The sequence below is a fragment of the Cebidichthys violaceus genome, unplaced genomic scaffold (genome assembly GCF_023349555.1).
Source record: "Cebidichthys violaceus isolate CVI_PGR_0920_01 unplaced genomic scaffold, fCebVio1.0.p SCAF_29, whole genome shotgun sequence".
Taxonomy (NCBI): Eukaryota; Metazoa; Chordata; class Actinopteri; order Perciformes; family Stichaeidae; genus Cebidichthys; species Cebidichthys violaceus.
The window spans coordinates 3066481-3092748 of NW_027176472.1; the positions used below are offsets into that span (position 1 = coordinate 3066481).

Sequence of the window (26268 nt, forward strand, 5' to 3'; positions counted from 1 at the left end):
GTTCTCTCTGCAAGACGACACGCAAACAACTTTTAAAACGCTTGTTTTTCTGAATGAAGTCCGGATCGATCAACGCTAGGCTAAGCTAACGTTGTAGCTGCTCCATCAACACTCAAAATAACGTCATCGAGGCGTAAATACAGCAGCGACATTATTGTTAATTACAGTTTATGTTTTATACACATTTATTAAAATGCATGTTTATACATACATACATTTGACCTGGTAACACACACACACACACACACACACACACACACACACACACACACACACACACACACACACACACACACATTCTGTCATTATTATATAATCGTAATGTGGTGTTAATAATTCATATTATTGTATTTTATTGTACATTTATTGTACATTATTATTATTATTTTTAATTTTAACTTTCATGCCAATAAAGCCAAATTAAATTCCCTTGAACTGAACACACACACACACACACACACACACACACACACACACACACACACACACACACACACACACACACACACACAGAGCTTCGTCTGGTCCCTGTATAAATACGAGGTTCTACCGTAAAGCTCTTGGTGACCACAGACGGATACGATACGTTCTTCCTCCATTATTGTCGGTGCATTCTGCTTTGAATTTCTTTGTACTTCTGATTCTACCGTTTCTATGTAGGTCGAAGAGGTGGAAGCCCCAGAGAATGGTTTTCATTGAGTGCTAATACAGCACAAACACACACACACACACACACACACACACACACACACACACACACACACACACACACACATACATGCACAAATGGACCCACATACAAAATAAAGAGGAGACCTTAATACAGGTTCAAGACCCTGAGTGAGTCATGCTCATCACACACACATAGGTGGGGCATTATTCAAGTTCAGAGCACAAAGAATCACACACCGCATAAGTAAATGCACTCATGCACACACACACACACACGCACACACACACACACACGCACACACACACACACACACACACACACACACACACACACACACACACACACACACACAGTACCAGGTCAGTGAATAATATTCACTTGGTCAGATGAAAAGTTGCCCCCGACGGCAACACACACAGTCTCACATTTGTTGAATTATTTAACCTTCATTAAAGGAGAGCAGGTCACTCAGGGGCCAAACTGTGTTCACAATAAATAATTCAGAGACGGACACCTTCCATCCATTAAGCTCACACGGACGCTGATTTAAAAACCTTCTGGATATTGTTAGGAACCTTGCTTTGATTACTTTGTCCCACCGGTGTGTGTGTGTGTGTGTGTGTGTGTGTGTGTGTGTGTGTGTGTGTGTGTACAATGTATTTTTGTTTTTAAATTGTCTTGTAGACTTTTATCTTCTCTTCCGTCTCTTGTTGTTTGTGTAGTGTGTTTGTTTGTGGAAGGTCTGCAGCTTTAATCTCAGGCAGACAAGAGAACCCTGGAAGTGAGGAATAAATACCCCCCCCCCCCCCCCCCCCCTTACCACCACCACCAGGGTCTCATTCATTTATTGTCTCGGTGAAAAGTGCTCACGGATTGGCTGCTCAGCGGTGTTAAAGTGGAGTGTATGACAGTATCGCTGTGGAGACGGATTACAGCGCCGCAAAAGAAACACACGTGCTCAGCAAAACACAGCTGTATAAATAAATGAAGAGACACCGAAGGAACAAATTACACTGCCGAAAACGCTCACCAGTCCGTCCGGATAACGTGACGGATGGAGAGAAGAAAAAGTGGATGTTGTTCTCTTTTACTCTGAAAGGGTGACGCGTCACCTGCCAAACCGCCATCCGGCTGACTGACTGACTGACGTGGCTGAAAGTCGGATTTAATAAACTCCCCAAAAACCACCACAGAGCTCCAGACCAGACAGTCAGAGGACTGACGGTGGAGGTCTGCTGTGTCTCTCCAGGTTTTAAGAGGATTAAGTGCTCTCCTCACCTCAGGGGTACTGGACATGGACAGGGAGGGGGACGCTTAGAAAAAGACTCTCTTCGTCTACAGCACATTAAATTTCATTACCTATTTTATCTTTAATGCTGTTATTTATATGAATTGCTGCCCTTGTTAAAGACCTTCACACACACACACGAAAATGTAAAATACTCACCTGCGAATATTACACGACTAGGGCTTTTATTTTGAAAGGTAAGAGGAGAAGGAGTGGATCTGGTCTGCGCTGCCTTTGTAGAAGTTGAAAGAAGTAATAAAGTTTGTTGTCTCGGTTCGTACTGCGGAGCCACTGTGTTTTTGTTTTATAAATCACGATAGATGTTCAAGACACGGCTTGAGGACACTGTCTGCTTTCAATTTGGTCCAACGAAGGATTACAAGACAAAATAAAATGGGAATATACATCGAAACCGACACCACTGGACACGCACCACTGGACAGACTCACCACTGGACACGCACCACTGGACAGACTCACCACTGGACACGCACCACTGGACAGACTCACCACTGGACGGACTCAACACTGGACAGACTCACCACTGGACGTGGCAGAAGACCGGCCTGGGCAGTGGAAGTGGAGATGGGACGGTTTGGGATGGAGCTGCAGAGACAGGCTTGGAAGAGAGAATAGAAAGGCTCCTGAGAGAAGGATAGATGGCACCCGAGGAACATGAAAGACCAACAAGTTTATTTAATGTATTAACATATTGAGGAAACGTTGCTCATAAACAAATCTGCCCAGTCTCAAAGTGTTGTTACTGAACCCATCAGCTCAGGCTATTTTGTTTCAGAGTCAGGGACGAACACTACAAGGTTTAAGGGAAAGAGTTTCGTTAGGGTTAAAAATGTTTGCTGGTGTTGTCTCCAATCACAAGAATACCTGCTCAGGTGTTTTGATGAGGAGGAGGATGACGAAGAAGAACTAACAGGTCAGGAAGAGGAAGGGCAGAGGGACAACTAGCTGACAGACACGAACGTTTCTATATTTGGACTTCAGAGTTTGCGGTGACTGGCTGAGAGGCCACAGATGAGGCCTGCTGGTACTCAGGGTGGCTCTACAAACTGATCGCTGAAGGCTTGGCAGGCCGGGGCTCTGGGTAAATACTGGGCTCAGGAAGCTGAGACACCCGGGTTAAAGGCGCCAAGGGACCAGGTCTGCAGAGGCTGATGGAGAAAACAGGCAGCCGGCAGACATCATTCTACAGCTGAATGAGGGGAGGAAGTCCACCGGACAGACGTGTCAAGGGACATGTTTACATTTATGGACATTTATCACAGCCAAGAAATTAATAAGTGAGATTATATGAAAGCAATATTGTTGCTAATCACCAACATATCTCAGATTGTAAAAAAGATAAGAATAAAATACTGCTGTCTACAGGGAGTTTAAATCTGACACCATACAAAAAATAACAATGCACCAAAATTAATATCACTGACATATATGAGACAAATAAAGATAAATAAGCAGCATGTAGTATACAGAAAATATAATAATAAGTAACGATGTGGTTTTTAATAGGCATCACCGAGGCATCGTCTCAAAAACTGACATCTGATGGAATATTTGGTAATATTTGGTGGATCAGGACCGACGTTGGTTAAAACATTTAACTTGGTGAAAGTGGAAAATAATATTGATATATCACATTTTTTTACCAAAAATGGTCACGTCCCAAAAGTCTACTGCAGCTGACCTTTACGTTTAAAATGAGGCCTGGATGATGATTTCAGCCCTCTGAGAGGATCTGGTCTCTGTGAGCCCCGTTAGTGGGTCCGTCCTGTTTTTCTTGCTACTCCCGACTCCCTGCTCTCCCTTGTATTCTCCCCTCCCCCTCTCACTCCCCCTTTTTCCTCCCATCTTTTTCTCAGTCTGTGTTTGGAGCCACTTGAGTCATCCCCCCCGTCTCGCCTCCCTCTCCTCAGCTAAACCGGTCTCGTCCTCCCTGAGTCCCTCGTGAGCCGCGAGTCCTTCGCCTCAATCCCCGCCCTGCTTCTTCGCTCCTTTTTCGCTAAGCCTAAGTATCATCTCCTTCCTGTCAACCTTCCTCCCCTCTCTCCTTTCTTCTCTCCAGCTCCCCTCCTTCCTCCCCTCTTACTAAACCATTATCGTCTTCTCCCCATCCGAGAATCCCTTTCTCCTCCTCGTCGGAGCCTTCATCCCTCATCCCCTCCTCTCGGTCCTCCATTTCTTTCCCCTCGCCCTCTCTTCGAGTGCCACATTAATGATTCATGCCGTCTCTAATCTTAACTTGTAAATAGTTAATCAGGGAGCGGCGCTGGGTGACACCTCCTTCTCTGCACCCTGGATCCATCCTGGCTCTGTGATTCTCCGTCCCAGTTCAGTAGCTGATGTTCTCTCTTCTTCTGAGTCTCTTTAACCTCATTAGAAACGCCTTCTATCAACTTTGGACTTCATGTAATAATGACTGTTGCACCTTGTGAATCTGATTATCAAAATATTGAGGAAACTAATTTGCCAAGTCGCAAATTGTTCTTACAAAACATATCTACAAATGAAACAATGTAAATAACCCTCATTTGACTTTAAGATGTGGGTCAACGTCACACAAATTGCAACGAAAACCAACTCAATGATTGCGTGTCCTCAATATGTTCTGAATGAGAGCAAAAAGGAATTGTATGAAGGGAAAAGTTTTCCAAAATCGCGTAAATATAATCAGAACTAAATCACAGTTTTAGCCAGATTTCGGTGAAAGGCTTTATTATATCATAGATGAGGATTTATTATGATCACACCAGTGTTCTGGTCCTATTCGTCCTAGATCTGGTCTGAGGGTGCATTCACACCTAAAATATTGGTTCAGTCCGGTCATATTGTCCGGTTGTACGGTTCCTTTGTGCTGGTGTGAACGCCGTCAACAGAACCCTGTTGTGGAACCAAACAACCGAACCAAGACCAACTCAAAAGATTGGTCTTCCAAGTGGACTCTGGTCCGGTTTGTTTGTGGTGTGAAAGCAAACCATCCAACCATGTCAGCGTGGGTATTTTCCTTGATTTAATGGGTCCGGAGCTGATAAACTGCTGTGCTGGTGTCCGACTCTGTGTACTTGGACAGTTCCTTAAGTCCATTAAAAGGTGTGTTACAATGATCCCACAGTAAAATGCCCCAAATCATAGAATTTAACTTCCCCACGTGAGGGCAATGACAATCACCAAAACCGTCCAAATCTACGAGTGTTGCAACATTGAATCATTCAATTGCCTCGGTTCGGACCAAATGAACCCAACCACAGGTGAGAAAGCACCTCCGGTCTGCAGGACGACATCATAACCCTACCAACACACGGGGCTAAAAACAATCGTAGAACCACTACAGGAACTAAAACTACTCGCCGTGGTTAAAAGAAACGTGTCTGTTGGTAAAAGACGAGATGTGAAGTCTTCTTTGTAAAAGTCATATTAATAATTTCAACCCCAGCTTCCACACTTCCCCGAGGAGAATCACAGATTAATAAGAATCCTATAGGCGGTGAAAATGTTTCTGACTTGGCACCGGAGAGGAAAAACAGATCATCTCTGCAGTTGCTTCGTACGACTTTCATTTAATGTAGAATTGCATAAAGTATTGCACGAGTAAAGTAGAACAGAATTATCCCAAAAATTGTATCTGTAAAACTTCTCGTGTGATTTAGAAAGATTGGTGCAGTGCCGCTCCAATCCTTGCATACTGTAGAAAATAAAAAAAAATCCAGAATCGTCACATTCCCAAAAGTCTATTGCAGCTGAAATGACACTGCAGTTCTTTGTGTAACAGCCAGCGAACGTCAATGTTCATCAAAGTACAGTAAGAAATCTGCATCGGAGTTTAATATTTACCAGCTGTGTCAGATTCAAATCACTAAAGATTTTCACAAACCACCAGATGCCCTCGGGCGATGTTAGTCCTGTGCAAAAAAAAAAAAAAGGGTCTTTTTCTGTACTTGGCTCTGTTGAGTATGAATCACTCGCTTGCTCTTATCCCTTCACATCCAACTGAGGGTGCAGAAAGCTAAATATGCAAAAGCAACAATGCTAATTTAACAGTCTATAAAATATAAGCTGGAGGGTAAGATCGGCTTCACAGCATAAAACAAATTGTAGAGTTTTACTTTTATTAAATTTATTTGCTACTACATGTTTGTTTGTGCGCTCTTGTTTATCTCTCTTCCACCTCTATTTCTGTACCTCTTGTTTTTCTCTGTTTGAATGTCAGCATGGGCTGAATCACCCATTTGCTCAATATCTCGGCTACATCTACAAATCTATTTGTCTCAATCTCGCTTCGTTCTCCACCTCTCACTCTTATGAATTCAAATCCAAATACGTTTCACTGCCACCGGAGGATAGGAAACCTGTTGTAAAAGTGATATATATACTCTCTCAACTGAGGCCATGTTTCCCCCCCAGACAGTTTGACATTTACATTTTGGGGCATCTACCTGTGAGCCAGAACAACACTGACTTGGAGTGAGTGCAGCAGTGCAATCCATGACTCAACAATAATTTAAAATATAATAAACATAATATTATCACATTAGTTTCTTCATTCATTTAGTCACACGACCAGCTTGGAGTGATAGTCTAAAAAATATATATACAAACAACAAATGGATGCTTTTAACATTTTGAAAAGCTATTCCTGGTTCCCAGTGAACAAATCGTAATGACGTAATGGTTTTCCCTTGACTTTTTATACTTTATTTAATGTGAAATTAATTTAAAAAAATATAATTACTTGCTTCAGAGTCATTATATAACTCAAACTTAAATGCAACTTAAAAGGTACAATATTCTTACAGCTCAGATGTCAGGAATCAATACGTTGTTACGCTACGTTGTTACGCTACGTTGTTACGCTACGTTGTTACGCTATCGTGTTGCGCTACGTTGTTGCGCTACGTTGTTGCGCTACGTTGTTGCGCTACGTTGTTGCGCTACGTTGTTGCAGTTGTCTTTTTATGTTGTAATGTTAAGTTCTTGTCACGTCACGTTGTTACATTACGTTGTTAGATACAATACGTATTCATGAAACATAATTTTGGTTCAGAAGCGTCCACGATCATTGCATCTCTTGGTTTGCAGAAATGTACAATGCCAACATCTTTTCTGAGTTGATTCTTGTTATAGTCCCAAAAAGCTTTTTCTCAAGGTTATCTATGATGATTCAAAAGTCAGCACATCTTTCAGGTAAATGGCAGGATATCAGCGGTGAGCTGGAAGAGAATTGCGTGCTTTAAGGGAAAGACCTCCATGTTACTACTTGTTACCAGCTAACGTCCTCAAATGACGGACAGGTGAACGTAGCATTTTCTCTTTCTGTCACATAGTCCAATTTGTAAGGGAAAAGCTATATTTAGGTATACAAACTGTATTAATGAGATTGTTCTCATGTCCTGCCGGCAATATCCAACCAGTAATGAATTAGTATTCATATTACCATAACTATAATCAGTTTTGAATGGGTCTCCCTCCCTTCCTTCAGTGATTCAGAAGCCTCTATGTGCTCCTCTGTTTCCCCTGGCTTTCTGTATTTCCCTCTCTGATCACTGTGCTCAGAAATCCTTCTGGCCTCGTATGTGTCTCTGCCTCTGAATATATCTCACTTTTACATAAATATCCCTCCTGGTCATTTTAAATCATCCAGTTTCTTTACGTGTTTCTTTGTTTTTTCCCATTGATTGCCCTCTCTTCCTCTTTATTCCATTGCCTCCAGTGTTTCTATTCTATCCTATTTTTTTCTTCATCTTGTCCTTTACCTTACCTCCATCTCTGCCTCTCTTGTTCCCACCATTCCCTGCATCTCCCCCCCCCCCACCCCCCAAACGTATTCCTTCTGTTACTTATCCTACCTCCCTTTCCTGTCTAATAGTGTCAATTCTTTATGTTGCTGAGGATTAAAGAAAGAGAAGAAAGTATTTAGCATTCAGCTGAAAGGCTACACAGATTATCTGAGCAGTGGGAGATGTTGAAGTTATAGATCATTAATAAACTCTTTCTTTCCCTGATGCAGATTCTAATAGCGCAGCTCAAAGTACCTGCCCATACAGATCCGATACCAGTGCTCTCTTTTCCCTAAATTTAAAGTCTCACTGTGTTTGTTTCACACGGGAACATGGAAAACGGCCTTCTGGGTGAAAGTCCTGTGTTTGTTTGACTCATCTAACACAATCTATGTGCACTTCCTTTCTCTCTTTACTCCGTCAGTTGCTCTGACTGTCAAAAGGCCTTGTGACGTGACGAATAAACAACACAAAAATGCTAAATATTTATAACCGATATATTTTAAACAGTTGATACCGATATATCACTTTTCTCAGAGTAGATGTATGAAGGACGTCTGATTTTTTTGTCACCTGAAAATATTTTTCAAAAGTCTACAAACGTGGCCGGTTTTCACGTCGCTGTACTTGTGCCAAAGCTCCTTTTGGGAAAGCCCACAATCGGATAGATGGGGGCCGCTGTAGCTACTGGGGTCACCGCAGACATAAAGATTTCATGAGTTTTATTTTTTTCTGCCTTTACTGCATCAACAGTAGAGTGGAGAAAGATCAGATAATATGGTGCTCTTGACCCGGAGGGGACAGACGGCAGATGAAGAAAGAGGAGGAGGACGACGTGGAAGTGAAAAGAGAGGCAGAAGGTAGAGAGCGAGAAAAAAAGAAGACATATTCTCTCTAATGCTGAGAACGTGTCGGTGTCGCTGGCCTCATGAGTTGAACTTAATTCAACGAAGCGTCTTTAATGGGAAGTGCAAATTTAACAACCTCAACGACGTCCACATGCTCACTCATTTCTTTTACCGCCCGAGGCAGGTTTCTCTGTCCAGTGGACGGTAGTTCAGTGCACAAAAGGCAGTGGTACGTAAGGTCTCTATTAAAGGGCAAATTTATCCCATCCGACTTCACAGACAAACAAAAGCAAAGACGCTGATGGAAATGAAAATGTATGAAATCTCGGCCCTGTTGGATGGAGGTCAACGATATGAATTGTGTTGTGATTTACTGAACTCACACATTAAAGTCCATCACTTTAAATCACTGACCGACACTGACAGACTGGCTTTTGTGTGATGTTGTAGCTTTACTGATCTATTTTTTATTGATGTTATTATTTAATTTGACAAAAAAAATATATTTGACAAAAAAAAAAATTTTGACAACAATTTTTTTTTGACAGAATTTTTTTTTTTGACAAAATTATTTTATTCGACAAAATTATTTTATTCGACAATATTTTATTTGACAAAATTATTTTATCTGACAATTATTTTATTTGATTTTATTTGACAAAATTATTTATTTATTTGACAAAATTATTTATTTTATTTGACAAAATTATTTTGTTTATTTTATTGCTTTGTTGGGCCTCTCTGTTGAGCTTTCTGTTGTTTTATTGCTTTGCTTTTGCTGCTTTGTAAACTCTGTTTTTAAAAGTGCTATATGAATAAAGTTATTATTATTATTATAGACAAGGCAAGTTTATTTGTATAGCACATTTCAACAACAAGGTAATTCAAAGTGCTTCACATAAAACCATTAAAAGCATCAAAACATAAAAGAAAAAAAAAAGGAGATTTAAAAACAATTAAGAACATTCATCAAACATTAAACACAGGAACAGTCATTAAAACACTAAAAAGCAGTGTAAGAAATTAAAATACAGCATATAAAGACGACACATAATAATTGTTGAAGTCCACTGGATTTGCTGTGTCCAAACATCCAGACGTGCGCACAAAAGCACACAACCCCACTGGATTAACTCTTGCAGAAGCTTGTGTTCACTTTACCGACACACACACACACACACACACACACACACACACACACACACACACACACACACACAGATACGCATGAACATGCTGAAGGAATTGGAATGAGTGAAGCTCCTAAATGTGTCTCCCAGTCTCAGACTGAGTCACACCAGCGTCAGACGTCCTCTGAGCTCTAATGATCTCGGCTGGATTAAACAGAGTGAGGATGTACAAAACCAGGAAGACTCATTGTTGTTTTCCGTCCCTCAGCATTAGTCAGGACGTGTCTATAAAAGCCGACGTCGTCGAGCAAAATGTCAAAACCCAACATGAAGCTGATGGTTTATGGGTTCCTCACGCTTCAACGGTGAAAATCTGACATTTCCATACAGCAAAACGTCATTGTGAATTACGTTTCAAGGGAAAGGTATTTTGTCTTGGATTACGTTTCATTTTGACGTATCACAAATAAGTTTCAAATGAGTCTGTGGATGTTCGCGTAGAGAGAAAGATCGGGTGGTTGATGGATGAAAAAACACAGGACTTTCACCCAGGAGACCGCCGTGTGTGTCCAGTGTGAACTACTTTTGATTTCTTTCATTTCTGTAGCCATTTTAAGTTAAACCATGATGTTTTTTTTACTAAACCAAATCGTGTATAGTATATTGTATAGTATATTGTATAGTATATAGTATTTTATAGCGTTTTTGTTTTGTTTTATTTCAATTTACAATGTTTTTTTTCTCTCTTGACGCCTCAAGTGGCCATTTTGGGGAATTGCAGGTTTTTTCACATTGGCTTCATTTCTCAGCACTGGAGGTGACCATCTGCTGACACCACCATCGATGGGACAAAATCACTGTTAAAAAAATGCAACGCTCACAAGGTTTGGTTTGGTTTAGGGAAAAAATTTGGTTCGCATAACTATTTTTGGTAAGATTAGAAAAAGGCTGCAGTCACAGTGAACGTGCTGGGAAGTCCAATATTTTCATCCATACTTCTCCACTTCCTCCCTTTGTGGACTTTATGGCAATGAAATTAACTCATAAAATGCCCTATGTTGCTCCCAATGCACAAGATTGAAAATTCCTATGTTCTCTCGGGGGAAACGTCACTTGAGCGTAAAGAAAAATGTTGGTTTTTTTCAAATGTGTATTTTATAATGAATGAATAAAACCTTTCATTTAATACACAGCATGTAGAATCACATTAAAACTAGCTCCCAGGATGTTAGGAACTAAAACTAAAAGCAGTGGTTTTTTTAACCTAAAAGCTCCTCAGAGACTGACCGGCACTGGCGAAACAAATGAACAGAAGCCACTGCTGTAAGATTAGAGCATGGCGCACCAACCCAGACTGTTAGTGACTAAACTTCAGTGCGTTGCTTCTCATTCAGACGTCTCATTCAACGTTCTTTACTCCAGAAACCCCGATCCTGAAACACTCACATGCACCAGTCCTATGCATGGGCCTGAGAACAGGTGAGGTGTAATCCCAGTAGTCACCTCTAGGTGGGGATGTGTCATCGAAATATCAGGAGAAGCACTATTATACAGTACATGAGCATGCACTCTTTTTCTCTCTCTCCTGTGGAAAAGAGAACAAGATTCAGAGACTTCTGTTTACAACCACAAATCATGTTCTTCCTCAGTGTGCCAAGGTCATATTGTTTTAAAGATTCAGCGTGAGTTTAAAACGACAACTACGACTTTCACAATGTGTTCTTAGTGTGTTTGCTCAGAATTTAAATGGATTTAAAGTGTTATTTCTGCGTCTCCAGAGCATCCAGCGGAGCTAAATCCAGATGTGCTAGAGGCAGGTTTGACATGAGGTAGACAAGTTAAATGTGCAAAATTAAAGTAAATGAATGTAGGCAACTTGTTAAAGTGCATTTGGCACCGAGTCTTTTATACTTTGATGCATTAAGATGACTTGGACTCTCAACTTGGAAAATTAAGTTGAAGTTACTTTTTCCCCCCCAAAAAAGATGCAACTAACTTGAAGAATTCAAACTCAAACAAAGGTGATCAGAATAGAAGAAGAGCAGCTCTACCTCTTGAACACTGGATGTTTATTTCAGAATGTTCTGCTCTGTTGTTCAGTTGCAGATTGCAGAAGTGTTGCATCATGGTAATTGAACTCGTTGTGTGCGGATTAGTCGTACCTAATATAAAACCAAATGTGGTTTTGTCTGATTGTTTTCACTCAGCTACTTTATTTTTGTCTTCATTATATATTTGTTCGAATCTCTGCTCCAAACTCACAGCAACAAATCAGAATCAGAATCAGAACCGCTTATATCCATGGTATGTTGAACATACAAGGAATTTGACATGACGGGAGGTGCATAACATTTAACAATCAACAACAATCAAGACAGTGCAAAGTTAGTGGGGGTCCCGGGCTCTTTTAATGAGCCCGACTGCGGATGGGAAGAAACTGTTCGTGTGGCGTGAGGTCTTGGTCCTGATGGACCTCAGCCTCCTGCCAGATGGAAGGAGCTCAAACAGTTTCTGTCCAGGGTGAGAGGGGTCGGCTACAATCCTCCTTGCTCCCTTCAGGGTCCTTGAGGCGAACAAGTCTTGGAGGGACGGCAGATTGCAGCCGATCACCCTCTCGGCAGAGCGGATGATGCGCTGCAGTCTGCCCTTGTCCTTGGCTGTGGCTGCAGAGTACCAGACGGTGATGGAGGAGCAGATGGCGGTGTAGAAGTGCACCATTGTTGTCTTTGGCAGGTTGAATTTCATCAACTGACTCAGGAAGTACATCCTCTGCTGAGCCTTCTTGGTGATGGAGCTGATGTTAGGGTCCCACTTGAGGTCCTGGGTTATGGTGGAGCCCAGGAAGAGGAAGGACTCCACCGCGTCGACGGGGAAGTCACACACGGTGATGGGGGCTGCTGGGGCTACGTTCTTCTGGAAATCCACAACCATCTCCACTGTCTTTAGAGCGTTGAGCTCTAGGTTGTTCTGACTGCACCAGGTCACCAGATGGTCAGTCTCCCACCTGTAGGCGGAGTCATCTCCACCAGAGATGAGTCCAATGAAGGTGGTGTCATCCACAAACTTCAGGAGCTTGATGGACTGGTGACTGGAGGTGCAGCTGTTGGTGTACAGGGAGAAGAGCAGAGGGGAAAGAACACAGCCTTGGGGGGAACCGGTGCTGATGGTCCGGGAGGCTGAGTCGTGTTTTCCCAGCTTCACGTGTTGCTTCCTGTCAGACAGGAAGTCTGTGATCCACTTGCAGGCGCAGTCCGGCACGTGCAGCTGGGAGAGCTTGTCATGCAGCAAAGACTGATGGTGTTAAAGGCAGAGCTGAAGTCCACAAACAGGATCCTGGCGTAGGTTCCTGGGGAGTCCAGAAATGAAATGGAGGGCCAAGTTGACTGCGTCAAGTTCGTTCCTTTATACAAGTCCTTGTCCCCACTCCTAAATGCCTGAGTTTGTGTATATTCACATTGAACGTCGAACCTGCTGAACTGGTTGTAGGTGACTGTACTGTTTGATAAAGGAACGGCGTATGACTGTGAATGAATCAGAGTTTCAGTGACAAACTGCCACAACTTCAGAAAGGAGTTGAAAGAGCTTGGAAAGCCCCCATTCAGCCATTCATGGTTTAATGGTTTCTTTAGAAAATGACATAGGTGATTATTATTATTATTTCATTATTATGTCCTTGGGCGCGATGGTTTTTGGACAATAAACTTCACTGCTTTGTGCTCAAAACTATGATGTGGAGGCAGCATTCTCTCTTCAGATATGAAAAGCAATTCAACTGCTCTGACAAGTCAATGAGCTTTTTTTGGGTACAATTGTATGCACCTCAGTCTAATTCAGGGGTCACTATCAGGCGGACCGCGGTTCAGGTCTGGACCCAAACGCCTTTGTATCCGGACCTACAACCGATAGATAATTGAGAATTACGGAATTTTGACGGAGCTTTTCTAGTAGTCATACACGAGTCAGAGAAGTTATTTCACTGGACGTTCTCCAAAAAGAGAAATTTGGACAGAGAGACGAGTCTTTAACCAAACAACGGATAAACTCTTTTATGTTCATTCTTCACACAGGTAAGTTTAAAAACAGTATTCAGAGACCGTGACGATTATTAAAAGCGATAATGTGAAGCGTCACTACGAGACAAAGAACAAAACTTTTTAGCAAACGTAGCCACTCACATCTGAAATCAAGTCATGATAATAAACAATCTAAGAGCCCAATATGATCAGAATCCTAACACATGAATTCACTATCCAACAATGATGTTAACAGAGAGAACAGAGCTGAAACAAGTGGCTTAATAACCACAGATAAAGGGGGGGGGGGGTTAAGTGTCTTGCTCAAGGACACATTCACATGCGACTAGCAGAACAGGAGCCGGTGATCGAACCACCGATCCTCTGATTGAAGGACGGCCCTGCTCTCCACTTAGCCACAGTCGCCAGTAATCAATGATAATAACAATATCCTTTTAAAAAATCAAGTACTTTGAGTAATTCATCAAGTTTAACTTGAAATCTGACAATAAATATTGTTGAGATTTTATTTAATTGAAATTTCTTTATTTGATATGACAGTAAGTTGTTGACGTTACTACAACTGTTGGCTACTTCAATATATAAAGGACTAAATCATAGAACAAGTTAAACATTATTGTGACGTTCTGGACCTTTGCACAAGAAAATTCTCTTTGACTGGACCTCGTTGGCTTTTAATTGAATAACCCTGATCTAGTTTAACATTTTGCAGGTTTACAGTCTGTTCTTACATGGATTTTTTTTTAGTTTTCTTGGTTCCGATTTGTAGATCATGCATGTTTATCTTTTCCTCCATCCTGGTTCTCAGTGCTGCAGCTCAGGATCCTGACCAAAGCTCTGATCTGCAGTGAACTCGTTGAGTAGCGTAGCACCGTGGGCTCCGAGGACCGAGACTGGTCACTATTCCCCCAGGGTGTAAACCCCGTGACCCGCAGAGACAACGTGGCTGTGTTCTTAAAGCGGTGATTTATTCTGGATCATTACCGCAGGTGCAACTTTTGAGACATGCTCTGGAGGACCTGTAGACTACTGTGGCTCGTTTATTATACCGGAGTAAATCACACAGGAGTAATGCCAACCTGAAATCCACTTTGCATGAATAATATGTGTGGCGAGCGGAGAGGGTCTTAAGGATGAGCGTTTGGGTCGGCGAGGTGCGTCTGCCCTCAATTACCCCCGGTCTATATCTGCCTCTCCCTCAGACCGTGGGGGCAAAACGAGAACGGCGTCTCTGGCGATCGGTAGACGGATGACATCACGTGTGAAGGACGCGGTGGGAGAAAAATGGGTTTGGATATGATAAGTTTCTGACAACCAAGAGACAAAGTGGAAAGAAAACACAGTCTTGTGTTAGTTCTCCACTCAGATGAAATGGAAGATATATTAAAGAGATATCGTGTGATATCGTAGGATATCACACGGACCGTTGTTTGAGGATACGTTGCAGCCAGAGGTGCTCGTCATTAATCAATTCATCAAAAATCACTTTCTGATCCAACAAAAACAAGAAATGTTCTTTATTCCATTCATTATTCCATGTGACCCATTCCTTGTGATCCCTTACATACATTATTTCTTACTGCACATACTACCCTTCTCCAACAATATTCCACGTTACTCCTTTCCCTTGATGTTCCATGGTTCCTCATTCAAAGAATTCTCCCAGGAGTTTACTAAAATTATATTTAACTCCTCCACGACATTCTACCTACGTTCAGACTACCTTTAAACACAAATAGAACTGTTACAACAGCCTGCTGCACTCCTTCAGTCCACATATCCAGCAATGAGTTAATACTTTGGGAGACACACCTCAGCGTCACATGTGAAGCAACAACATTCATCAGAGGAGGTGTGACAAAGCTCCACCCTCACCTGACTCACCTGAGACAAAGCAGGAAACAGTTTGTCTTTCTTCCTCACTAAAGAGACACGCAGACTGAAAACAGACGATCAGATTCACCTTCAGAACAAACTAACAACTTCATCTGAGAGAGTTCAGCTACAGGAGAGAAAAGAGGAAAACTACAACACTGCTGCTTCAACCTGCTGACGCTTCACACACTGAATGTGAGTTTGACTAAAAACACGACTCAAAGAGAAAGTAGATTTCAGTGAAGTTAGTAGAGGAGGGAGGGGAGCCATGACTGATGTACTTTCTGTGTTTTCAGCTTCACTCAGAGACAAAATGGCTTCCAGAATACAGGAGGATCTCTGCTGTCCGGTCTGTCATGAAGTCTTTAGAGATCCTGTTCTTCTGTCATGTAGCCACAGCTTCTGTAAAGACTGTCTGAAGAGCTGGTGGAGAGAGAAACCAACTCAGGAGTGTCCAGTTTGTTGGACAATATCTTCATGGAAACATCCACCTTGTAACCTGGCGTTAAAGAACCTGTGTGAGTCCTTCTTACTGGAGAGAGATCAGAGAGCTTCAGAGACTCTCTGCAGTCTGCACTCTGAGAAACTCAAACTCTTCTGTCTGGACCATCAGCAGCCAGTGTGTCACATCTGCAGAGATTCAGAGAAACACAGCGACCACAGATTCAGACCCATCGGTGAAGCTGCTGGACAACACAAGAAGAACCTTCAGGAAACTCTGGAGCCTTTAAAGGAGAAGTTAAAGGTTTTTGAAGAAGTTAAAGTGAAGAATGATCAAACAGCAGAACACATGAAGGTCCAGGCCCGAAGCACAGAGAGGAAGATTAAGAAGCAGTTTAAGAAGCTTCACCAGTTTCTAGAGGAGGAAGAGGAGGCCAGGATGGCTGCACTGAGGGAGGAAGAGGAGCAGAAGAGTCAGATGATGAAGGAGAAGATGGAGGCTCTGAGCAGAGAGATAGCAGCTCTTTCAGACACAGTCAGAGCCACAGAGGACGAGCTGAGAGCTGAAGACGTCTCATTCCTGAACAACTACAAGGCTGCAGTGGAAAGAGTCCAGCAGCGCCCCCTGCTGGAGGATCCACAGCTGCTCTCAGGAGCTCTGATAGACGAGGCCAAACACCTGGGCAACCTGAGCTTCAACATCTGGAACAAGATGAAGGACATGGTCTCCTACACTCCTGTGATTCTGGACCCAAACACTGCTCATCCAAAACTCATCCTGTCTGAAGATCTGACCAGTGTGAGACGAGGAGTGAGACAGAAGCTTCCTGATAATCCAGAGAGGTTTGATAACTACTGGTCTGTTTTGGGCTCTGAGGGATTTAACTCAGGGACTCACAGCTGGGATGTCCAGGTTGGTGACAGTACAGTCTGGAGACTGGGTGTGTTAGCAGAGTCTGTCCAGAGGAAGGGAGGCATACAATCTGGATTATGGAGAATAGGGTTCTATAAAGGTAAATACTCAGCATGGTCACAATCAGGTCCACTCACTGATCTCAAAGTGCAGAAGAAGCTCCAGAGGATCAGAGTGAATCTGGACTGGAACAGAGGAAAGCTGTTGTTCTTTGATCCTGATACTAACACACACATACACACCTTCACACACACTTTCACTGAGAGGATGTTTCCATTCATTATCAGTGCTGATAAACTAAATATAATACCAATGAAGGTGTGTGTGACAGTGAAACAGAGCAGTTAGAGATAAAGATCATAAATATATTCATGATGTTTATGTTTTAAAGTCTTAAAGCTGCACCTGTCTTCCTGATGTCTCATTTTTCTAAATATATCTTTATTATTTCAGTTATTGTTTTATTATTGTTTTCATTCTCTTTGTTGTTATTTAGTTTGACAATCAGCTGTTTGTTTCTATTCTCTACCTTTTCATATATGAAATCTATCACTTAGTTCCTCATGTTCTGCTTTGTTTAGCCGTTCTAGTCCTCGACAGCCGAGACCAGAGGCTTCATGTTGTTATCTTGTTTTCATGATGTTCCTCCGCTCCATTCTCATCAATGTGATGTATCAGGAACGTCTGGAGGGAACTCCTTCAACTTTGACACAAAAGATGACATTTTGAGCAGAAATGTTTGTAAACTGTAACTTGACCGGTTGGTGGAGGGATACAGCCGTGAGTCGGTCATTCTAGTTCTTGTTATTGATACTGTGTCATTTTAAACTTTAGTTTCTTTGATTGTGTTGACTTGTGTGTGTGGAGTCATGAAGACCAGCGACCACTTTGTGGAAGCTGATGGATCCTAATGAAGAATAAAGAATCAATTCATCATGAACTGAATGTTTGAGCTTCAATCATTGTTCACATCTAACAAACTTTATTTCATGTTCTAGATCAGATTATAATGTTTCTAAACTTTAACATCAATGTTTAATTACATGAAATGTTCACAATTTACACAAGATATAAATATGAAGTTATACAAAATGTATGAACTAGTTTCTATTTGATGTAATGAAGACAAGATGATTCTGTGTTCTTATTCACTTTCTATCAGTTGAAGTCTGCTGTTCAGAGACGTTGGATTTAAGGTGGACGTCTCTGTTTTCAGGTGGACGTCTCTGTTTTAAGGTGGGCGTTTCTGTTTTAAGGTGGACGTCTCAGACTAAATGTAATTTTAGTGTTTTGATAACTGAATCTTTCTCTTTCTCTCTTCATAAAACAAATATAAATATCAGAGAATAAGTGAAATGACTCTAGATAAGAAAAGGTCGACAACATAAACTGAAAGTAACATCTACGTGTGTTTCATCACTTTTGGATGGCTGATGGGAATGTTAGTTTTTGACTAAATGTTTATTGAGTCTTTTATTTGAGGCTGTTGATTGTTTCATTGAGAATTGGCAGATTGATTTTTCAGTTATCCTTATTAATTGTGTGTTTTGCATTGTTGGTTAATTTACCTTCACATCAAAGATTTTCACTGAATTCGTCTTTCAAGAAACATTTCTGTCACTAAAACTGACAAATCATGTGTTCTCATCAAAGCTACATAATTCTGACTTCATATCAGAGACTGTTTTTAAATGGACAATAATCACTGTGACGTCACTCATTGGTTTGTGGACTACCGTTCTGAGGCCTCAAGTTCCACATTTTGGCCGTCGACATCTTGGTTTTTTTAAACAGAAGAGACACGAGAGGGTGGAGCTAAATACAACCGTCGCTGAATCATATTTTTTGGACGAAAATGTTACAATTAAAGAAACAGTGTGTTGTAGCTTTAAGGGGATCTGTTGGGAATATAACACCTTTAAGTATGTTTTCTTTAGCGTGTAATCACCTGAAGATAAGAATCATTGTGTCTTTGTTACCTCAGAATGAGCCAGACTTTTGAAAAGGGCTTTTTAAAATAGATAATTGCAGTAGTCATAAAATACAACTGAGCTCTAATAAAACTTACATCAACAAGTCATTACTTTGGAATGAGACACACCTCAGTATTACATATGAAGCATCAACATTCATCAGAGGAGGTGTGACAAAGCTCCGCCCTCACCTGACTCACCTGAGACAAAGCAGGAAACAGTTTGTCTTTCTTCCTCACTAAAGAGACACGTAAAGGACTTGTCACCAGTCCCCCCCCACCAACAATAAAGGAAAAAATGCCATCAAGAAACATGAACAGACTTTTGAAAAGTGCTTTTTTTAAATAAATAATTAAGTCATAAAATACAACTGAACTGCAATACAACTTGATAACACTGCATAACAATGAGTTTAGTTTGAATATGATATCACATGATTTCCTTTAACTTCAAAGGATGCTCAGTGACATTTCCTCCTCTGACGTGAGCTTTCCAGTCGTCTTTTCACAGAGTTGATCAGAGAGTTTCTTTGTCTTCTTGTTGGAGGTTTTGTCACGATACCGACTCACCAAAAGCTACAGGTGTATTAATACCACAATCACCCTTCACCAACCACAGGTGATCTCCATCTAACTAACGATGTGGTTTCTACAAACCAGCCGGCTGCACCGGTGATGATTCAGGGTGGAGTTCGGTACGAAGAAAACCGTTCCTGCATGAAACTATCATCACAATAATGTCTGTGGATTATCTTCAGTAACCGGGTCATGATTTCTGGAGAGAGACGGTGATGTTGACTTTTTCAAATGTTTTGGAGCTTTGAGCGCCACAAGCCGAGTGCCATACAGTCCCATCATATTTAAGAGAAGGCAGACATCTGTAGGGCCGATATCTCCAACACTCAGCAAGTCACAGAACAATGTAGACTGATGAATATCACTACACCGGTAAAAGGATGTACTTTTGATTTTGGGGTGAACTGTTCCTTAAGAAAAAGTAGTAATACCACAGAGTAGAAATACTCTGCTACAAGATAACATCCTGCATTGAAAGTACAAAACTGTTAGCATCAAAATATACTGAAAGTCCCAAAAGTATACTCACTATGTAGAATAGTCCATTTCAGAATCATATATGTCAGGGTTAACGCCCGTTGAGGAATCCATTGTCTCTGCAACGTTGATTTAATTCAGTGTGGCTCCACAGCTGCTCTCAGGAGCTCTGATAGACGAGGCCAAACACCTGGGCAACCTGACCTTCAACATCTGGAACAAGATGAAGGACATGGTCTCCTACACTCCTGTGATTCTGGACCCAAACACTGCTCATCCAGAACTCATCCTGTCTGAAGATCTGACCAGTGTGAGACGAGGAGAGAGACAGAAGCTTCCTGATAATCCAGAGAGGATTGATGCTTCCTGCTCTGTTCTGGGCTCTGAGGGATTTAACTCAGGGACTCACAGCTGGGATGTCGAGGTTGGAAACAATACATTCTGGAGGCTGGGTGTGTTAGCAGAGTCTTTCCAGAAGGAGGGACTCATACAATCTGGATTATGGAGAATAGGGTTCTATGAAGTTGACCACTTAGCACGGTCACCATCAGGCCCAGTCACTCTTCTCGTAGTGCAGAAGAAGCTCCAGAGGATCAGAGTGAATCTGGACTGGAACAGAGGAAAGCTGTCGTTCTCTGATCCTGATACTAACACACACATACACACCTTCACACACACTTTCACTGAGAGGATGTTTCCATACATTATCAGTGTTGATGAACTGAATATAATACCAATGAAGGTGTATGTGACAGTGAAACAGAGCAGTTAGAGATAAAGATCATAAATATATTCATGATGTTTATGTTTTAAAGTCTTAAAGCTGCACCTGTCCTCTTGATGTCTCATTCTTCTAAATATATCTTTATTATTTCAGTTATTGTTTTATTATTGTTTTCATTCTCTTTGTTGTTATTTAGTTTGACAATCAGCTGTTTGTTTCTATTCTCTACCTTTTCATATATGAAATCTATCACTTAGTTCCTCATGTTCTGCTTTGTTTAGCCGTTCTAGTCCTCGACAGCCGAGACCAGAGGCTTCATGTTGTTATCTTGTTTTCATGATGTTCCTCCGCTCCATTCTCATCAATGTGATGTATCAGGAACGTCTGGAGGGAACTCCTTCAACTTTGACACAAAAGATGACATTTTGAACAGACATGTTTGTAAACTGTAACTTGACCGGTTGGTGGAGGGATACAGCCGTGAGTCGGTCATTCTAGTTCTTGTTATTGATACTGTGTCATTTTAAACTTTAGTTTCTTTGATTGTGTTGACTTGTGTGTGTGGAGTCATGAAGACCAGCGACCACTTTGTGGAAGCTGATGGATCCTAATGAAGAATAAAGAATCAATTCATCATGAACTGAATGTTTGAGCTTCAATCATTGTTCACATCTAACAAACTTTATTTCATGTTCTAGATCAGATTATAATGTTTCTAAACTTTAACATCAATGTTTAATTACATGAAATGTTCACAATTTACACAATTTATAAATATGAAGTCATACAAAATGTATGAACTAGTTTCTATTTGATGTAATGAAGACAAGATGATTCTGTGTTCTAATTCACTTTCCATCAGTTGAAGTCTGCTGTTCAGAGACGTTGGATTTAAGGTGGACGTCTCTGTTTTAAGGTGGACGTCTCTGTTTTAAGGTGGACGTCTGTTTTTGTGAAAAAATAACTAATATTTGGCAAAAAATAGCTTACTGTGGCTGCAATTAACCTGTTTTGCACTGAATATCTTTTCAAGATAATAACAATGAAGTGCAACCTGTGAAAAACTAAACAAAACAAGTTCAAATATTTGGCAATAATGAGTTTTACACTGCATATCTTTAAGACCATTCTAACCACATCCAGAGTACGTTTGCATGCTAGCCAGATGCTACAAAAATAAGTGGTAAATGAAGATGTACTGTATATGTCATATATATGTACATGTCCCGAGAGCAACCGCGTCACTGCAGTTCACCAGAAGATGGGAGGACGGGGGAGACGCGATATTGTATCAATGTGGAGACACATTCATAGTGAATCTGAGTGTAGAATGAAAAAGAGAGAGAAGTGGGTCCTTTGTCATCTCCTCGCTGCCGACCAATCACGAAGTAAAGTGGGTGTGAATGTTCGATCGTCAAAGGTTGTAGAAATAATCAGGCATCCTCTTTTTGTGGACTTTTTTTTTGGTCATTTACCAAACATCTTCAGCAGCGTCACCATCCACCACCCTCATGACCGTAGAGCCGCAACCCTGATTTACATGGAGACGACATAGAAAGACTGCAATCACATTTGTTTTCCGGCCGACTGAGCCACATATATGTGGCATCACGTGTAAATGAAAGTGTATTAAATGCCATCTGGATTTTCTCTGGATACGAGACACTTGAAGTGACAAGTGTAAATGGAGCCTTAGTGAGGACAAAGGGCCACTAGACGACTTCAATGCAGTTTGTGTCTTTGACGTCAAAACGGCGTTCCGCACTCGAAGGAGAATAAAGAACACAGAGAAGCACACTAGAAGACGGATTCTTCTGTGAAAACATCAAGCATGTTTGATCATCAGCACTTCCAGGACGCTGCTCAGACGAGGTCATTCCGAGAGAGGGGACGGGTAAAACATAGACGACGAGACGATTCTGAAAACACCTTTTCTTCTCTGGAACCTGTCAGGGACCAGTCCAGGGTTTTGACGTTGACCGATCCTGTGTCCCGTCCCTCTTTAGCTACTGTTACTAGGTTGAACAAACATGGAGACGCCGGTTCTGTTCAGTGGGTAGCCGCAGTGTGAATTAGATACGGCTTCAAGAAGCTGAAAGCAAGAAATACAGTTTGCGGCGGAAGGATATACTCACGATGAATGACAGAAATAATATCTTAAAAAGAAGGAATATCGAACAAATTAATTTAGGTTCACAAGAAACTCCTTCAGCTAGGACTCCAGCGGGGCCTCAGCCTCGGACTATTTGTTAACCACGCAATCATAAACAAGGACGTATAAAGACCGCTAGATCACATACCGGGCGGGACAGGAAGTTGAATGGGAAGACGCAAACAAGAGATCTTTCAGCCGTCTGAAACGAGAAGTCAACGTTGATGTTTACGTCACGTAACTTTCGGAAGACGTTTATTTTTAAAAGACCGTATTCAAGTCGTAGTAAAAAAAGCACAAAATACGAGTAACTTTTCGTAATGCATCTGTGAAGATTGTGACACCAATGTATTGTGACTCACATTGTAACGTCACCTTTGAACAGACGTATAGCTTATCTACGTATAACAGGAAGGGGGAAAATTAACAAGGTTCCGCCTTTAAATTCTTCTCAACTGTTATTGGAGGACACAGTAAAAAGAGGCGGGACTTAAGAAGGGGTCAATTGTACAAACGTGGATGTGCTATACATCACATGACTGGATTCCAGTTACCAGGGTTGAAGTATTGACTGAAGTAAAAAAGCATTTATTTCCTTTTGTCAAAGAAGTTAAGTTTCGACTTTTGTGATGCCAGAGATTTTAAAAACACAAGAAAATATCTGAACAAATCTGCAACCATTACGTTTTCTGTACATTTATGAAAAGGCAGCGACGACCCGTCGACTGCTGCAGAAGATTGGTTTACGAAAACAACACGTCACCCTCACACTGACCTTCATTCTGCTAGGACAGGAACATTTAGAAATGGAAGGAGACATCTGAATAAATCGGATTCCCAACAGTTCATGTGTTGAATGTGTTGCTACGAGAACCGAAAGAAAAGATCAAGGTCAGGACAGGATTTCAAATGTTCAAAATGTAACCCAGAAAAATAAACATTTACACAATGTAGCTTCTAAAGTTTGCTGTTCGCCTACTTTCATGAAAACACATTTTTGGGAACATGAATACATAAATAAACATTTAAGGTCAGAATAGATGAAAAATGTAAAAAAAAAAAAAAAAAAAAAAAAAAAAAGAGCCAAGATTTGATTTTGCACATGTGGAGGATTTCTGCAGAAGGTTGGACTTTAAATGTGTTTACTAGTCATGTTGAGTCGGCAGGCTGTCTGCGAGCTATTTTTCATCTCCGCTGTAATGCAAATAAAGTGAAACAGCTTCCCTCAGCAGAGAAGAACAAAATAGTAGCAGCGCAAAGGTTACATCCTCGGTGAGCGTTTTGCTCATGTCGGCAGAGATGCGTATACGAACCCATCACGCTCCATCCAGAAGAAACACTTGCAGAGGCACAGAGTGAGACAGATGTATTTAACGCGGCAGCAAAACACAGACGTACATAATCTTTTTTCCTGTGCATGAACACACACACACACACACACACACACACACACACACACTGCCATAAACAAATCCTTGCACACACATACAACATGTACTCTGCAAAGCAAAGATGCTTCTGACTGTGTTAAACAAGCCCTTAAATCATCTTTGCAGAAAGGAGGGATTGGAGAAAAGTGAGTGAGGTGGGAGGAAGAAGAGGAGGAGGAGGAGGAGGAGGAGGAAGATGCCATAATAAGTGTATTGTTTTTCAAAGTGAAAAACCTTGATTCCAAGTCTCATCTCCCCCAGAGACGCAAGAAGGCTTTACTCTTCTGAGCTATTTGCAAATTTCAAATAAACTGTGTGCCACGAATCTGCGCAAAAAATATGTAATGCGGGAGACAGATTCTTGGAGAAAAAAAAAGAAACAGAGAGCGATTGAGGAGAAAAGGGGGGGGGGGGGGGGGGGGGACGCAATTATATTCTCTGCTTCATTTTAATGAAGTGCAAAAGTAATTCCCCAATGAAAGCCACAGTAATTGCCCAAACAGTCTTATTATGTGACAATCATACTTAGAACAAAATGCAGTATGAAATTGCGAGGGAGTTCAAATCAAGGGGATTTTTTTTTTTTTTTTAGCAAGAAGCCTGACAAGTTAAGATAATTCAAATTCATTTTGTTTTTATTTTTGGAACGGAATGACATTTTTTTTTCCTCAGCGGTGTCAAGCCGCCCTCCTCTCCGCTCGCGTCTCGTCGCGAGTAAGTCGGGCAATTATACGGCAAGAGATTTGGCTCATGTTCCCAAAACAGTCGACATCAGAGGACGGACGGACTGAAGCTCCACACAATGTAATCTCCTGTCCCGACTCTTAATCTGGACATTGGGATTGGGAATCTATTATATTTGAATAATTCTATGCAACATGTTGATCTTAAAAAAAAAAGCTCAAACGAGGCTGTCGAGGATAATGGGACTCTTTGGATCTGCATTTCATTTCAACGATTAGAATACAGAGCCAGTCACAGCACATTTGAATGGATGTGTCGATTCCACGAAGCCTAATATTCAGGGCCAGTCACGTTGCCCGGGACACTTGAAGGAATAATCCACCCTCGAATACTCAGAAGCGCTTATGCTTCGTTAATTTCCAATGCAGTCTGGCGTTCTTCTGCGGGAAAGTTTTACCGAATAACCTGCTTCACCTCGTTTGTAATTCAGTTTGTGATTTCCTCCTTTTTTCCTCAGGACGACTCCCAGCAGTCCTCAGAGAAGATGACTGGACCTGTTGAGTTTCAGTTTGTAGATTGCACTTGTAGGTCGAGAGAGCAATTAGTGATAGTGATTACTCGCGATGGAAAGATTATTCCACTCCCATCGTGCTCCTCACTTCAAATTCTAAATCTTGCGGCGGCATGGCATTCCACTCTATTGAGGCGACCGTGAGAGGAAGAAATGATTTTCTTCCTCTTCAGTGATGGATTTCTCGGCGGTTTATTGTTGAACGCTGATTTAGAATAATGAGGTGCTAAAAGGAAACTCTTGCTTTTTTGACGAGTGCCAAAACCATTTTTTTTCCATTGATATTTGAGATGGCTGAAAGATTTTATGCAATCAGACTTCATTCACACACCTCTGGCAAGAGAGAGAGAGAGAGAGAAGAAAAATGTGACAAAACAACAAAATGGATCCAGATGTGCATGGCGCATTACTAGATGAAAAAAGGTATTATAATGGGGGAACCCATCGTACAAAAGTCACAATGGACGTGACTTTGCCTTGTACTTTGGGTGGCAGAGTGTCCCGAGGTACATCATAGACTCAGACTATCACTATTTACTGGCTTTTCTCTAGAAATAGGAAAAGTATTTCCAACGTAATGGTAACTATAAAATACGCCCAAGGATAAAAAGACATTAAAGTGACTGAACATGTAATTCACTAACTCAAAGAAGTGGATTTAGAGTAACGATAGCGTGTCCGGTTTGGGGACC

General features: G+C 41.4%; 1 protein-coding gene across 2 annotated transcripts; it reads left to right on the forward strand.

Annotated features, from left to right (window-relative positions):
* Positions 1 to 15694: 15694 nt before the first annotated feature.
* LOC137880635 (nuclear factor 7, ovary-like) lies at positions 15695 to 20787 on the forward strand. Of its 2 annotated transcripts, XM_068722108.1 has the most exons (3): positions 15695 to 15831; positions 15933 to 17117; positions 20567 to 20787. In XM_068722108.1, exons 2-3 carry the CDS (start codon positions 15950 to 15952, stop codon positions 20785 to 20787), a joined length of 1389 nt encoding a protein of 462 aa, XP_068578209.1. In that variant the 5' UTR covers positions 15695 to 15831; positions 15933 to 15949. The 2 variants fall into 2 exon arrangements, with proteins under 2 accessions (XP_068578209.1, XP_068578208.1); XM_068722107.1 differs by lacking the exon at positions 20567 to 20787 and having other exon boundaries at positions 15933 to 17907.
* Positions 20788 to 26268: the final 5481 nt, after the last annotated feature.